The sequence below is a fragment of the Vicugna pacos genome, chromosome 4, assembly GCF_048564905.1.
Source record: "Vicugna pacos chromosome 4, VicPac4, whole genome shotgun sequence".
In the NCBI taxonomy this organism is placed as follows: Eukaryota; Metazoa; Chordata; class Mammalia; order Artiodactyla; family Camelidae; genus Vicugna; species Vicugna pacos.
In genome coordinates this window covers 78,602,042-78,618,501 of record NC_132990.1, presented here as the reverse complement: position 1 = coordinate 78,618,501, position 16,460 = coordinate 78,602,042, and the positions used below count along the sequence as shown (strand labels likewise).

The following is a 16,460-nucleotide window of genomic DNA, read 5'->3' as shown; positions in this document are numbered from 1 at the left end:
CCCCAATTTCCTCATCTACACAATCAGAGGAAGCCTTCTTTCCTATCCTTTCCGGTTGGTCCCTTACAGGGTTGGCATTAGGCTCATTCACACTAAAGTGTGCATGACTGACCCTGGCTTCAAGACTGGCTTGTTCTCCCAGGGCGTAGCCTCCCCAGAAGAGATCCTGGAGCTGAGACACCCCATCCAGAGGGACAGGGAAGGCCACTGAGGCCAGGCTGCGGCTCACACATCCCAGCACCCCGGCCCTTGGCAGCGTGAAGACTGTCCATCCACTACCGGCTTCATTCGGGAAGGCACTTGCTGGGTCAGTGCTCAGCAACTAGTTGAGCCACCGAGGGCACCCACTGAAAGGGCTGCAGACCGTGAATGACGCTGCCACAGCCCGGGCCTGGGGCCATGGGACGTGTGCCGTGGATGAGCCACACCAGGCCACCACGTACCTCTTCAGAGTGTCCTCGTCCCTCCCAGGGGCCCCGTCAGTGCCTGCCAAGAGATCTATAGTTCATCGAACCCCTTGCCAAGCCCTGGGAACTGGGGTAAGCTCTAGGGGACTGGCCAGGGAGGTCTGGGGTGATAGCAATCATCTGAGCCAGCACCGGCAGTCCCCAAACAGCCCGAGGTCTTCCTGGAACACACAACTGCTCTCAGCCTGCTCCACGCTCCAGCCCCAGGAGGAAGCCCCAAATCCTCCTGCAGCTCGCTTACCCCTCGGCCTCCCTGCACTTCTGAGCACACTGGGCTCCCTGCACACACCCCGCCCCAGCACCTGCCCACTTCCCACCTCCAACCTGGGCCTGCCTGTGCTGGACCCACGGAGCACACACCCTCACGCCCACATAGACTCAAACACCATCCACACAGAGGCCCGCATACGTGCACCCTGGCTCTGGAACCCGGCCACAGGAGTGACCCTGCCTGCTCTCCGTGCCCCACACATGGTTCTGGCTCCAAGTCCTCAAGGAGGGTCTGGGGAGGATGGAGGGCCCAAGGGCGGGGAGCGGAGAGGAGCAGGCATGCCCTCCCCTCCCAGCCCTAGCCTTTCTGTCCAGCCCCTCCAGCCCACAGACCTGCTGAGCTGGCCCGAGAGCCCGAGGTGCAGGCCCCACGGGTGAGAGCAGAGGGTAAGAAGGCAGGCCCTGGGCCTTCTGGCCTCCAGGTCCTAGGAGCTGAGCCCAAGGTCAGAGACTCCAGTGGCGGCCAGTGGGCACCCAGCACCAAGAGAAGGGCCTAGACGGTAAGGGAGATGATGACACTGACAACATTCATCCCCAAAACTGGAGTGGAGTTGGGGGCTGGGGGCGTCCAGGGCCAGCCCCCCAGAGGGACCAAGGCTGGAGCGGGGTTGGGGGCTGGGGGCGTCCAGGGCCAGCCCCCCAGAGGGACCAAGGCTGGAGCGGGGTGGGAGCTGGGGGCGTGCAGGGCCAGCCCCCAAGAGGGACCAAGGGTCAGCAGGGGAGGGAGGTCCGGGGCAGGCCATCCCTAGAGCCCTGGAGGGATTTCCCTGGGAGCCCCAGGCCCCTGCGTGGCCCACTCACTCCCCCGAGGCCGTGATGCCCCTGGCCCCCTCCCCTGGCCCAGGGGGCTGGGCTGAGCGCAGGACCTGGCCTCACTGCAGGGCTGAAGTGATGGCAAGGGGGTGGGGGGCACTGACTGCCCCCTCTGATAACGAGCCCCATGGCTTATCAGCCACATCCAGGACCAGCGTGGGCTCAGGAGCCAGCCCCTCCCCCTCTCCATTAGCTGGCCACGAGAGCATCCCCAAGGCCCAGCGCAGGAGACGCAATAACTGTCCACAAGCAGATAAGTCTCGGCGACACGCTGCGGGCAGGGAGGTCGCCGCGGCTGGGGAGACGCACGCGGGGAGCACGGCCCTCCCGAGAGCTGCAGTTTCGAGGGCACCAGGAGACGCAACCTCGTCCCGTGACCCTGGGATGGAGGCGGGGAGGATGCCAGCCAGGGTGGGAGGAGCACCACCTGGGCTGGGGGCCAGTCAGCCTCGAACCAGAGCTGCCCGTGGTCCTGCAGCCAGAAGGACTCAGATCGCACCCGGCATGAGATGGCCATGGGTACCACACATTTTCTTTTTATAAATCCCTTCCCACGCCAGCCACGGGAGCCAGAAGTAAGTCAGCAGGGATTGAAGGCCCAGCAGTGGCCCGTCCCAGGCCAGGGGCCGTGCCCCGACATCTGCCCACCCTCCAGACTGAGAGCGAGGCCCAGAGAGGCCCGGGACACCCCAGGCTGTGCTCTGCGCTTTGCCTGCAGCATCTCCCGTAGTCTCGGGTGCCCAAGGGTGCTGGGCTACCGTGAGCCCCGTCTGCAGTTTCGGCGCTGACTCGGGGCCCAAGCCAGGCCACAGTGGCCTAAGGCCGTGCCCCTGACTGCCCAGCTGCCTGCGTCCAGGAGGCAGCGGCCCATGTGACAGGCCGCATCCCACACCAAAGTCCTGATGGGCCCCGCCCCCTCCATGGTTTTCCTCACCCTTCCCGGTGCTCAGGCCAAGTGCCCTGGACGGCTTCCGCCTGGTTACCACTCTCCTGCCCTGCCCTCCACCCCAACTTCTCTCACAGCAGCAGGGCCCCCTACCAAGCACAGTCCAGGCGCCAACCCTCCCGGGACCCCCCAGCAGCTCCACCTACCCGAGGCAGAAGTCCCGGAGCCGTCTCCATGCTCTCTAATTCCATCTCTACCCTTTCCCCTCACTGCCCGCAGCTCATCACAGGCAGATTCAAGAAGCTCTGAGGAGGCCGCACCCAGACAAAGCTAACGTGCAGATCTGAGGACGCAGAAACTGACTTCTCCCAGGCAAACTCTTATGCATCCTCCATGACCCAATTCAGAGTGCCCAACCCCCTAAACACTAAGGCAAGCTGTGCCCTTCAGTGCCAGTATGTCCTACCACCACCACTCATACCATCTCCTCCCTCACACCAAAGGCAGGCATGACCACGTGGGTCAACCTCAGCTCCAGATTCACTACAAGCCCCGCTTCACAGATAAGAAAACTGAGGCCCAGAGAGGTTTTAAAACTCTGGTCCAAGGTGACACAAGTGGTGGTACTGGGGCCCGTCCCAGTCCATCTTGACCCCAAGTACCACTCACCATCTTGAGAGCTGGGCTTCACTCAATTCTGCCACCCAAGAGTCTGCAGACAGACAGCCAGTCGGACGGACCGATGAGTAGACAGCAAGCTGGCAGGTCTGCTCTGAACCTCTCGGCCAGGCTTTGATTTCCACCGTCTCCCACCCTCACCAGCCAAGTTTCAACAAGACGTGCTGAGCAGCAGAGGAAGGAACAGGGTGTCAACACGGGCAGTCACCTAGGGCTGATGGGCCCGACTCTGCATCTGAGCACTGAGTCCAGGGGAAGCCTTCTGTCCAGCAGCAGGTGGCAGTTGCGTCTAAAGCAAGCAGAGTCGAGGGTCGGGGCTCATCGTGGGCGGGAACACGCTCGTTCACATACCTGGCCTCGGGCTCCCTTGAGGGCTCCCAGGGCCCCCAGCTGCAAGCATGGGCCCAGAAACCTCCAGGGCAGGGCCCCCGCCTCTCCCTGCTCCCCTCCCAGGAATCAGCACCAGGGCAGACACACAGCAGGACTTCCCTCCCTTGAAAGTTGGGGAGGACCCCCAGAAAGAGAGTGATTGAAATAATGATCGTTTTAAAAGTCAGCTTCACACGGGGTGGGCTCACCCCTACAGCGTCCCTGAAGTGAAGGGGGCGGGAGAGACACTTGCAGAAAGCACTGGAAAGCACTGATTCAGTCAACAAACATCTTCCGAGGCTGGTGTGGTGCCAGCGCCATGCGCCGTGCGCCCAGCAGCAAACGAGACCTATGAGCCAAGCCCATGGGTGAGCAGGGGCTCCGTGGCCTTGGGGCCCCAGGGGGAAACGGGCTGCACTCCCAGAGGTGTCTGCCGGCGTCCCGGCCGGAGCCGCAGCATGCCATCGGGCACTTCCCACCTCCAGCCCGGCCCCACATCTCTCCATTTCACAAGTGAGGAAACCGAGATAAACGGAGGAAGTAACGTGCTCCAAGCCATGAAGTTTACGTGGCAGAGCCAGAACGGTTCAGGCCAGTGGCCCTGAGCATGCCCCCGTCCCCCGGGCAGCAGTCTCCCCGGAGTCCCAGCCCCGGAGCGGGAGGCTGCTGCCCCTGACCTTGCACCCAGGGCAACAGGGCGGGGAGGGCGAAGGCCCCGCTCCCATCCCCACTGCCCTCGCCTCTCCAGCCAGGCCCGGAGCTGCCCCGCCCCAGGCCGTGGCCCGCCTCACCACTGTCTGGGCCCAGAGCAGCCAGGCACCCAGTGTCCAAGGCCCCCACCTCCCAGCCCTCCTCCCGACCTTGATCCTGGGCAGAAAGTCCAGGAGCAGAGGTGGGGCGGGGGCAGCTCTGCCACCTCCCGCGGACTCTGCCCCCAATCACTGCTGTTTTCCTCAGTTCAGGCGAGGAGAGGGTGAGGAGCCACCAGACAGCCCAGCACCCAGGCAGGAGGCTCCGGGGCAAAAGACGCCTGGTGCGACCCACAAGGAGGGGCACAGGCCAAGGCGAGGGACCACAGGACGGACCAGACAGGGTGCGGGTGGGGGAAAGGCCCTCAGCCCAGCGACGGCCACTCCCCCAGGAGCGGAGATCCAAGCTGCTATAAGAACACGTGCTGGGTCAGCGTGGGTCATGCCCTAGACCAGAACATTCCAGGCCCGGGAAGCAGAGGGGACATCAGGCGGCAGAAAACGGCTCCGAGGGGCTTCCCGCAGCCGGCCGGGGGCTGCCAGGCCACAGCCAGGCCACTCCCAGTCTCACCACCTCCCAAGGTTAATTATTCCCAGACCAGCTGACCGCACCCCCACGCTCACAGGTTCCTCACCAACACAGGCCGGTGGCCCAGCCAGCAAGGGGCAAGCCAGAGGAGCCTGGCCGCGCAGTCAGATCCGCCCCAGCCCTCCAGGCAGGACCCCGACCCATGCCCACGTGGGCGCCCCCTCCACGCCCTCGGCTGGTGCCAGAGCTCTCTGGCAAGGATCCACTCGTTCTCTCTGCCTTGACTCCCTCCCCACAGCCCACCCAGCAAATTCCTACTGCTCCCTAAAAACCTAACGTCACCTCCTCTTTGAAGCCTCCCTGATTTCCCCGGGCAGTTTACAGGTGAGGCAACTCTGGCCCAGAAAGATAACCTCCCCCAGCCCAGGGCCACGTAGCCCCCAGCTCAGGGCTGGCACTCATTCAACACACAGGGCAGGTTTTCCCACTAGCAAGCTTTTAACACAGAAAGCCACAGAGCAGAGCGGACGGTGCCTGATGAGGCCAGAGAGGCTTCAGGGCCACGTGACACCGAGCAGAGGCCCAGCCTCCACACTGGGGCAACAGGGGGCCGTGGAGAATCCAGAGAGGGGATGTCAGAGCCCCAGGAGGGAAGGGGCCGGCCTGGCCACGGGGTGCAGCATCTGTCCCTTCTCTGCCCACCACCCCTTCGTAACGACCCGTCTCCCCGCTGCCTGTGCCCCCCCACACAGTGTCTCATTGTGACACTCAGCTGAAGAGCAGAGCTTGGCCAGCTCAGGGATCATATACCCCGCCCCAGCCGACTTCCTAGCTCCCACCCACCTCTCCCCCACACCCAAGGTCCTACCCCCTCAAAAGGAGGAGGGCACAGAGCCATTCCCTGAGGAGCTGGTCCCCAGCTGTGCCGCCCCAATCGCATGGCCACCAGCTCGTGGGAACGAGGCCAAGAGAGGGAGGAGCAGAGGTTCCAGCAGCCAGAGGGCCCCAGGGAAATCGAGACCCGCGGGGTAGAAGGGACCTGCCCAAGCGTGCAGCAAGCTGGGTCAGAGAGCAAACTGGACCGTCCACCCCACCCCGGGCTGCACCCCCGCACCGGACGGGCTCTCCTGCTCCACAGAGGCAGGGGTGTGACCAGACGCCCACCCAGGCAGGGCAACACAAAGGGGTTCAGGGGACCCCCCAAGAGCTCAACCATGCAGACATCTCCTGGGAGCAGCAGTGACAGCCTCCACTGAGGGCACCGCAAAGCTGCTCCGGACGAAGCCCGGTCGCGGGGGCACACAGCAGGCACTGACTGTCTCTGGGAAGGACCCCCACTGCAGCCTGGACCCCGGAGTGGCCTTCCGGGCCCTCCCAGCCAGGGTGCCCTGGGGGCGTCACTCAAGCTCCCCAAGCCTGAAGCCCTCATCAAAAGGGGAGACACGGTCGCCCCACCTCGCGGCCTGTCCATGGGGAGGGCAGAGCACAGGGTGGCTCAGCACAGGCCACGGCCGCGGCCCCCGCTGACCGACGCAGCCCAGCGCCTGGCCAGCCTCTGCGGGGCAAACGGTCAGCAAGGCAGGTGCTCTGGACACAAGGCCTGGGTTTCCCGGAGAGCAGGGGCCAGACTGGCCCTCCAGCCCCTCGGCAGGGCCCTGGGTACATCCTCATGGTGTGGGGTGAGCTGTCACTGACGGTCAGTCGTGGGGTCACCTCCATCCCACTCCTCAATCCCTGGACACCACGCTGGGCCGCAGGGGTGCACATGTTTCAGACCGGCCAGCAGGCTGACAGCCTGCGCTGGCCAGGCACCTGCTCTACCAGGACGGACCAAGCCCGCCCGCCCTGTGCCCTCACTCGGCTGACCCTCCATGTCCCTACGAGGCCATGCCGCTACCCCAAGTGTAAGTGAAAAGCGGAGACAGTGTGGAACCCAGGCAGCCCGGCACCCAGCCCCGAACCGTGCCAACTGCCCCGTGTCCACACGGCACAGGGACAGCCCAGCTGGCTCTGGCTGGGGAAAGCATGCAGGCTTCCAGAGGACACAGTCCCACAGACAGGTAGGGAGGGGATGGGGACAGGGAGCTCCAGGTGGAGGCTCAGGGCCAGCTGCCCAACGGCACCTGCCCCAGCGGGCTTGGCAGAAGGCAGCTGTCCGTCGGGAGCCTGTGAGCAAGGCGACTCCGCCACCTGGGCTGTCACCACCTGACCTCTGCCGGGGGCCAGTGCGGACACTTAAGCTAAATTGGCCAATTATGGGCTACTTAGATCCCTCCCCGGGGCTCCCAGCCTCCCTGGTTCAGGGCGGCAGCACAGGGAAGCCTGTTGAATCAGTAACCTCGTTACAGCCCGGCCGCCACACCCGGCCGGCTTTGAGCTCCGCGGGGTTCATCCACGGCCGCTGCAGGATTCACTCACGGCTGGCCCGGGCCCAGCTCGCTCTGCCCTTGCCCCCTGCCCTCCGTGCCGGAGGCTCCGGGCTCAGGGCTGCCGCAGCCTCTGCAGGGACCCTTCACGCCGGCACCCTGGGCACGACCAGGGAAACCGGGGCACAGCTAGAAACCACTACTGCTCAGATGGGCCCACAGAGGCACAGGGAGGCCAGGGCCAGGCTCTGGGCCCCCAGGAAGCAGACCAAGGGCTCCCCTTGCGTCCCCAGCCGCAGCTGACAGTGCTGACAGCACCTGGCTCAGGAACTCAGAGCCACGGGCCAGCCGTGACCATCTCAGGAGGGAGGACCCCGAGGTATCAGTTCACATCAAGGGCCTCAGTGGCTCCAGCCCACCAAAGGCCTTCAGTATCCCATTTCCCCAGCACCCAGGGCTGGTCCCCATCTTGGCCCTCGAGTCCCTGCCCTGCCCCCCAGGAGGCCCAGTCACCCTGCTGCCCAAGGACAGCCCATCCCCCAGCTTCATTTGGTGCTCTGCTCAGACACGTCCTTCCAGGACTGGGCTCAGGCCCCCTCGATCTCCAGGCTGTTCCATCACCTTTCCCAGACACCCCAGGCCACGTCGCTGAAGCCACTGGCACGCCAGGCCCTGGGGCGTCTCAGTTCATGTGCGGGGTGCACCTGAGGTGGAGAGCATGTCCCCAGGGACAGGCTAGGGGCCCCAGGACCAGGAAGGGGAGAGGCGGCAGGAGGAAACCGAGGGCTCCTGCCCCAGCCCCGCACTCAGGAAAGGTAGCGCTCCCCAGCCCAGGGTCCCAGCAGCCTAGCCCGACTTCCCAGGAAGCCATCTGGAGTCCCAGCCCCCAGCCCAGGCTACCGCACTGAGTGACCCAGCCAGGGCCCACTCACAGGAGCACCGGCCACGTTGGGCTCCAAGCCCACCGAGGACCCTTCGTCCTCCAGCCCAGCCTCCACACAGAGCTGGAGGCCCCGTTCCAATGGTGCACACCGGACCCCGCGGCCCCGGCTGGCCGCCGGTCTCTCCAGCCCCCTCACAAAGGACCTCCTCTCCCAGCCCCAGCCACACCGGCCTCGGGGCCAGGCCTCTGGGCCTCTGTCTCAGCTGACCCTCTCCCGGGGACCCTCCCCCCACCTGTTGCAATCCCGCCTTTCCTTCAGAGTCCACGCCAGAACCGGCTCCAGCAGGAAGCCTGCACCACCTCCAGGGCTCACGCCCACCTCCGCGGGGCAGCAGGCGCAGGCCAGCGGGAGTGCCCGAGGCACCGGGTGCACGGAGCCGCCAGCAGGCCTGAGTCCTGCTACGGAAGAGCCTCGAGACTGTCAGAAGCACCAGCCGGGCCAGGCCCGTGCACGAGTACATGCGCGTGGTGAGCGCATGCACGCGTGGCTGTGCGTGCCCAGGTACACATGCTTGTGCGTACCCGTGTGTGCACCTGTGTGCGTGTGCATGTGTAGTCACATGCCTGTGCACGCATGTGTGCGTGTGCACACACTCAGGACGGGGAACACAGAGATAAGCAAGGCCCCGCCCTGCCCTGGGGACCGGGTGTGGCTGTCCTCACCCAGCCTCCCCAGACCGGGTCCCTCAGGAATTCGCCGCCCGCCAGCTCCATCCGGGCGGGATGAGGGGGCGCCAGGCCTCAGGGGTCCTCAGGCTGCACCTCTGGCTGCTGACCCAATCCACGGTTTTCCAGCATATCAACAGCCTGGCCCCGCCCCACCCCAGCCAAGGACAACCCTGGAGGAAGATGAGGGTCTCCACTCCCCAGACGGCCTTCAAGGAGTGACTGGGGACAGAACACACACAAGGAAGCTCCCCCTGCCCCCGAGTCTCCCAGAACAAAACACTCACCCGAGGGCCTGAGATGCACGTGTAACAGAGTCCCAGGGAGCCACGACAGGGTGCACACCCAGCCCCCCCCGCCAGGCGAATGGCTTCGGAAGATGCCACCTGAGGATCAGGGGGTCGGGGGCACAGTGGGAAAGCAATTTGCTGAGAAAAAGCAGGCTGGACAGCCCAGAGGTGCCGCGCGGTGCAAAGGCTGTGGCGGGCCTCACAGTAGGCCGGTCTTCCTACCCACTCGCTGGGCTGTCCCCATGAGGCCCTCACCAGGTCCCAGAAATCAAGTCCCAGGTCCACAGCGAGCACCCAGCGGAAGGAGCCATCGTGTCCCCGCAGAGGCAGCATAGGGCCGTGGACAATTCGGGAGAGATTTAGAAAAACAGGACAGGCAGGGACCAAGAGACCCACCTGGAATCTGGACACCACAGAAATCAGGACCTGAGCGGCCACCTGGCTCGCCGGCTCCACGCGCAGGGACACAGGGACACAGGCCTCCGGGACGAGAGGACACGCAGACGTAGGGACAAGCAACAGACAGCGCCGGGCGGAGCGCAGGCAGGGCCCAGCTGCAGGCCCGCGAGGGAGGCAGCAGGTCTGGACGCGGGAGCGGGCACGCCCCGGGCCCGACACGCGCGTGTGCACCCTGCTCTCCCCTGCAACGTCCTGGGCCAATTTTCTTTAGCTGCTTTCTGCTCCATTTCACGCTCATTCGTCTGCTGAGCTAGACAATTGCTTTGTAACTCTAGGGTGCAATTTCCCCGTCTGTGAGGCGCCGGGGCGCGACTGCTCGGAACATCTCGCACCGGGCTCGGGTGGGCGTGCGAGCCCCCCGCCCCACCTGCCTCCCGCGGGCCTTGGGCAGGGCGCACATAGCAGGGACCCCACAGGGGTCAGGGCGCCCAGATCAGGGGCCACATCAGTGCTCACGCAGAGCGGAAGGCAGGGCCGGGGGCAGCCCTCTTCCCGACATCCACTCTGCAGGCTTGACGGCACCAGCCATCTTCTCTGCTTTGTGGCCCTGTTTTGGTCCAACATTCGAGAACTGGGCTCCACTTGACCCAGGCGGGGGACACAGGGATGCTCTGGCCACAGGCCTCAACTCTGAAGATGGATCATCAGGTAGACACGCCCCTCTGACAAGATGGGCTGCCTTCCCCAGCACTGTGAAGGAACCAATCCAGGCGTCCACCTTACAGGTGGACGGTCAGGCTCTGAGAGGCCGGCAGGCAGGCCACACACACAAACAGGGACAGAGGACTCGATTCCCAGTGGCCTGACCACCAGCCCACACCAAAGGTGCAGCTCCTGGGGTCCCCCCAGGAGTGGCCAGCTCATTCTAGAGAGAGCCGGTGGGGGGAGGAAGTGACAAAGGGGCCTGAATGTAGGGGGAGGGGGAGAGGAAGGAGAAGGTAGATCTGCACCTTATAAAATGTAACTGTGCAGGTGGGGGAAGCAGGGGGGGTGAGGCTGGCCCTCTACCCTGACCCATCCAGAGCATCCAGGAAACACCTGCATAGCGAGCATTGGGACAAAGGTCTCAAAGGTGAGCCCCAGATGGACACCAGCCCCACCAGCCACCCAGGCCCTGAGTCCAGACACACAGGCTCTGCAGGGCCCTGACTCCTGCCCATCCCTGGCCCTGTCAATGGTCAGTTCCCGTGAGAAGAGACCAGTGAATGGGAGACCTCAAGGCCCTGGCCACCAGAGGCAGCCATAAACAACAAGCTTGGGCAAATTAGGGATGGGTGGAGAAGGGAAGGAGGGGCAGGCCTTGTCCTGAGCCAGCTCAGTGCCTCTGCTCTGTCCTACAGAGAGCAGGTGAGTTAAGCCCAGGAGCCCTCTTCCCGTGAAGCACGGCCCTGAGACTGGGGACCACGACCCTGAAATATGCCGACTGTGGAAAGAACCCACAGGATCCAACAAAACACAACTCCGCAGGTTACCTCCACTGGCCCTAGGCAGCGTTTGGGGCCTTCACCCCCAGCCCACACCACCTTCTGTGCAGCATAAGTCTGTCCAACCTCAACTCACCGAAGGGCCCTCTCGGGATGCCAGCGTCCATGGCATGCAGACTCAGCCCTGCCAGACAGGGGGCTACCCCAAACACCCATTGTGTGCCACACAGTAATTCCACAACCAGGAAAGGAGACAGAGATCACCAGTCAAACCCCACCCCCAAAGCCACAGCAGGGGTGGGGCAGGGGCAGGGAGAAGGCACGCAGAGGGCCTCCTGGAGGAGGCGTAGTTCCCCGCAGGCCCTGAAGGACAGGCACAGCTGGAAGGGCTGGTGGAGCGGGGAGCAGGAGGGCTGCCCGCTCAGCTCCGCCAAGCCCCAGCTCAGAGCTGCCTGGCCCTTCCCCCCGTGGCCCTTCCTGGGGATCCCCAGCTCGTCCCACTCGTGTTTGGGCAGAGTGGGTCAGGGCTGCATAGCGAGCCCAGGCACAGCAGACAGGCGTCCAACCCCGGGCAAGGACTCAGGCCAGCAAGCCCACGGCCACGGCCACAGCCAGGCCCATCTGAGGGCTGTTTTTCTCACCCTGACACTTCCCCCATCAACAAAGAGAGCCCCCTCTGGAGTTTACCAAAACAAACGCCCCAACAGTCCACAGTGCCCAGGCCAAGACAGGACTGCCTCGGCGGGCCCAACTCCAAGCCCGGCCTCCAGGCCCGGCCTCCAGAGAGTCATGTGACCCTGTTATTTCGGGAGGCCCCGGAATGTGCTCTATTTTGGGTCCCAAGGGCTCTGATGTTACCAGACGCCCCTCACCAGGGCTCTAAGCTCACCCAGGTCCCCAAGAGCCGCCCAGAGGATGGCCACTGGGCCTACTGCTCTGCTACTGGCCCCCTCATGCCTCCCCTGGCAAATGGGCTGCGAGCAGCCAGGGGCCTGGGGTCTGAGATCTTGGGACTTTCTCTACAGGCTCAGCCCTTCAGTCCTGTCGTCCGGACCCCCGCCAGCGCAGACCCCCACCCACAACGGGCCGGGGTGCCGAGCGGCAGGGGCAGGGTGCGGGGGCTGCCTTGGGCAAGTTCCTCCTCCTCCAGTTCTGCGCCTTGGGCTCGTCCCCGCCTCCACCGGGTGGCTGAGCAGCCAGGAGACTCCCCAGCGGTGGGGAGCAAGCGCCCAGGCCCACCAAGCCCTGGGGCAGTGGGCGCAGGAAGGAGGAGGTCCTCCACCCAAGGCCTGGAAAGCGGACAGAAAACGCAAGGGGCAGCTCCAGGTCCACCCTGGGCCGCCGGCTTGGACAAGCCAGGCCCTCTGACACTCACCCCCCACAACGGATTAGGCCGTGTTGACAAAAGGGCTTAGGCAAGTAGCCGCTTAAATGGACCTTCAACTCCACTAGACTTCAGAGCTGGTCACACGCTTAGAAAAAAATAAAGTGTAATCAGAGCCCAGGGCTCTCCTCCACTCAGGCCTGGGGCATGGGCTGCCTGGGAGGCCACAGGCTGGTTCAGAGAGAAGCCCCTGAGCCTCCTTTCAGTGGGAGGGAGGACACGACCCCGCCTCCAACGACCCCCATCCAGGTTCCTGGGGCACTGCCTTTCCTCTACGTGGGGACTCCAGCACAGCCACCCGATGGCCCGGGCCCTCTATGGGCCGACTCCCAGGACCCTCCCAGGTTATCAGGGACAGGGACCTGTCCGGCTCCAAGAACCCAGCCATGGCCCTGCCTCATCGGGGGCAGGGAGGGGCGCAGAGACAGAACTGAGCATTCCTGCTCCAAAGGGATCCTCCCAGAGAATCTAGCTGTGTGTGTGTGTGTGAGAGAGAGCACACAAGTGTGCAAAGCTTGAATGGGGGAAAGGACACGCTGTTGCCCCACACAGGGTCCCACCAGCTCCACGTCAGGCCTGGCAGTGGCGAGTCACAGATTTTCATTTCTGCTCCACACACACACAAACACACACATACACAGGCACTTCGGGCTGGGGGTTCAAATCCAAACTTCATCACTTTGTAGCCTGTGGCTTCAATCTTTCCCAGCCAGTTTTCTCATCTGCAAAATGGGCATGAGTGCCCAACCTGGGGGCTCTGGGGAGGAAGGAGCGCGCTCCGCTTGGCACCTGCAGAGGTCTCCGTTGTACAGTCAGGGAAGGAGTCCTTACATTTGACAAACTTGGAACCCCATCCCAGTCACCCTGCCATGTGCCCCTCTGTAAGCGTGCCCCAGGGTGCTCAGGCCCTGGCCCAGACATCCAGGGGGCCAGCTCCAAGCGGCTCCCCTCCATCTCCCAATCTCACCAAACGTCCTTGCAGCTGTGATGTGTTCTGGTCACCAACCGAGTGGCCAATCTGCACCCTAGGCTACAGTGGGGTGGGCAGGCAGGAGGGGCAACAGACCTCGGGTTTCATTCATAATCAGCTGTTTTAATTTCCATTCAGCACAAATCCTTCACCCAGGCTGACAGCCTGGCTGCCGGCCCCACCACCAAATTAATATCCTTCCCGGGGCTCATTTATAAAGTCTCCCCACACCCTCCCCCCTCTCCTGCCGCTTACTGGCTCCCAAACCCTAGGGAGGACAGCGGCTGGGGGCACCTGGCCGTGCTCCTTCCTCCTCCTCCTCCTCCTCCTCCTCCTCCTCCTCCTCCTCCTCCGCGGGTCCAGGCCTGGAGTTGGAGGGCAGTGTGGGGCAGGCAAGCCACTGGCCGGGATGGCAGCCGAAGGACAGGGACACTGACCCTCCGTGCTTCTGGGACGTCCTCCCCTAAGAGTAGGGCCAGCCCCAGAGAACAGTCGGATGTGCCAGAGAGAGGGGCCCCATTTCTGGAATGGGTCCTTCCCAGGCTTCATGTTCCCGGCTGTAAGGCCCCTTGGTGACTGGCCACCCGCGCGTGAGCTGCTTTCGGGGAGGAGGGGTCCCGAGTGTTCCAGGGCCGGCGGCCTGCTGGACTCCGCAGCCCGGGCGGCGGCGCAGGGGCCGTCCCGATGCCAGGGCGGCCGGAGGCTGGAAGCGCACAAGTTGCGCCGCCCGGCTGAGCCGAGCGCCTGGGGGCCAAGGGCGCGAGGAGCTGCCGGGGCGGCGGCAGGAGCCCCCCGGTCCAGCCGACCCGCAACCCCCCAGGCCCTGCCGCCGGCCCGCTGCCCAGTCCCGCTCTGCCACCAAGTCGGCGGCCCGGCTCGGGCCGGGGGCCTCCCGCCGCCCTCGCCCCCACCCGGCCCAGCCGCCCCGGGAAAAGTTGCCCGGCCCACCCGATCCTGCCCCGCGCCCCAACTCCGCGCGGGCCGAAGGGGGGCGCGGGGCCGAGCGGGGCGGGCCGGGGCCCCAGCGCGCGCCGGGAACGCGCCCCGCCGCCGCCGCCCCCGCCGCCGCCCGCGAGCACTTACCGAGCGGCAGGAAATGTTTGGTGTCCATGTCTGCGGCGACCTCGCGGCGGGAGGGCGGGCGAGCGCGGCGGCCCCCGGCGCGGCCGGCCGGGCCCGGGCGGCGGGAGCCGGCGGCGGCGGCGGCGGCGGCGGCGGCGCGCGGAGGCCGCGGCGCGGCGAGTTGTTGCAAAAGTCGCCCAACAATGTAAACTACTTGTGCTGCGCGCCGCCGCCGCGCGCCCGCGCCCGCGCCCCCGCCGCGCGCGCCCGCGCCCCGCTCCGACCGCTGCGGCGACGGCGGGGGGGCGGCGGGGGGCCCGCGACGGGCGCGGACTCGGCGCAGCGCCGCCGCCCGCCCGGCCTGCGCGCCCGCCCAGCCCCGCCCGCCAGGAGCGCACCCCCCGCCGGTCCCCCGCCCGCCCGGAGCGCGCCGCCCCCGCCGCCCCCCCCCGCGCACACCCCCCGCCTCTCCCCCCGCCCGCCCGGAGCGCGCCCCCCTCCGCCAGCCCGCCGGGCCGCCGAGTTGCAGGCGAGCGAGCGCGGCGCAAACTTGCAAGTTTCCCTCCGCCAGGGGTTCCCGGGAGCCGCGCGGGGGCGGCGGGGGAGGGGGCGGCGGCGCGGGGGGGCGCGGGCGGGCGGGGTGGGAGCACAATTCCCTCTCTGGCCTGCCCCAAAAAAACCGCCCGGCGGAGCAGGCGGAGGAGAGCCGGACTGCGCGGCCGGGCCATTGTCTGGGCGGCCACACAAAGCGGCCAGCCGCGCTGCGCGTCCACCCCGGCCCTCATGTGGGGAAACTGAGGCCCGGAGAGGCCGTGAGCCCTGACGCGGGGGCACAGGCTCGGCTCCGTCGGGGGAGGAGGAGTGTTTTTTTTCCTGGAGCCCCCAGTCGGCCCCCCACCTTCACGCCTAAGGGCAAGCAGAGGCCGAGGGGCACCCCCAGCCCCGCCCGCACGGACTGGCCGCAGGCCCAAGGGGAAGGGGCGCTCACGCTGCTGCTGCACTGCAGCCCCGGCTTGTGGGAGCCTTCCTTAGAGACACCAGGCCGAGGACGGGCTGCCGAGTTGGGCGCTGACTTTGTGGCCCGGGTCTATTTTTATGTCTTGGATAGTTCTCTGCCCTGACTTTTCAATTCATGGTTTGTTTGTTCAAAAGCAAAAGGAAAGGCACCCCCGCCCCGGACGGCTTGGGTGTTTGGAGTCGGGGTCCTGGTGTGAGTCACCTGCGCAGAGCCGAGCATCCTGAGCAGGCACAGCCCAGGCTGAGGTGTCACCCCCGAGGCAGGCTGACCCAGCACTGCGCCTCCTTCCTCACCGCACCTCGCCCTGCTAGACCCAGGCTGTGGGCGGCAGAGGGGCTGCACATGGTGGGCCTGGGTCAGGGGCCTCTGATAAGGAGGTGATGCCTGAGTGTAGATGGTCATCACCGCTGCTCAGAGACAAAAGAGAGTCCTACTGCACGGTGCCCACTGCCACCTGTGTGTCCTCGAGCAAGCCTCACCACCCTTCTGGGCTTCACGTTCCCCTCTGTGGAATAGGGGAGTAACAGGACCACCTCCCAGTGGACGGCCAGAAACGATCCCACCAAGGCCACTGAGACCTGTCCAGGAGAGAGGCCCTTGAGCCACTTGGGGCACGAGCCCCAGGCAAGTGCTTGCCAGGGAGCCCTCCCTCCCCCAACACAGCCGCAGGCCACGGCCCAGGCTTGTACTTCCCCCCAGCTTCTGCTTGATCCGTGCTCCCCATCCCCCTCGAGATCCCGGGTGCCCTGCCGTCTGCCCCCCCCACGCTGTCCAGTCCCTGCCCCTCCCTCCAGCCAGCAGCCTGTTTAACTGTGGTCCACATCTGTCATCACAATAAACCCACTCCCCCAGTTCACGCAGCACAGCCACCCGCTTCTAAAACTGATTTCCTTCTGCCGGGGCTGGAGGCGGGCAAGCACGCAGGAAAAGGATGAAAAAGAGCAAACAGCGGTGCTGACACGTATGGTGTGCGAGCCGTGTGCCAGCCCCGGTTCTCAGGCCTGCCTCCATCCCCCCTGGCATGCCCCTGGCCATGTGCACAGTTGGTGGCCCGTCTGAACCCCATCCTCCTGGCCTGTCCTCCTCCCGACCTGCATCAGACCTTGCCAATCCCACT

General features: G+C 65.5%; 1 protein-coding gene across 2 annotated transcripts in view; it reads right to left on the bottom strand.

Annotated features, from left to right (window-relative positions):
- Positions 1-14,502, bottom strand: part of RXRA (retinoid X receptor alpha) — a 95,778-nt gene extending 81,276 nt beyond the window's left edge. The window contains exon 1 of one of the 2 annotated variants that reach the window (XM_072960511.1): positions 14,347-14,502. In XM_072960511.1, the coding sequence (XP_072816612.1) occupies positions 14,347-14,374 (28 nt within the window). In that variant the 5' untranslated portion in view covers positions 14,375-14,502. The remainder of the gene's footprint in view (positions 1-14,346) is intronic. The other variant, XM_072960512.1, reaches the window with a different exon arrangement.
- Between the last annotated feature and the right edge of the window lie 1,958 nt (positions 14,503-16,460).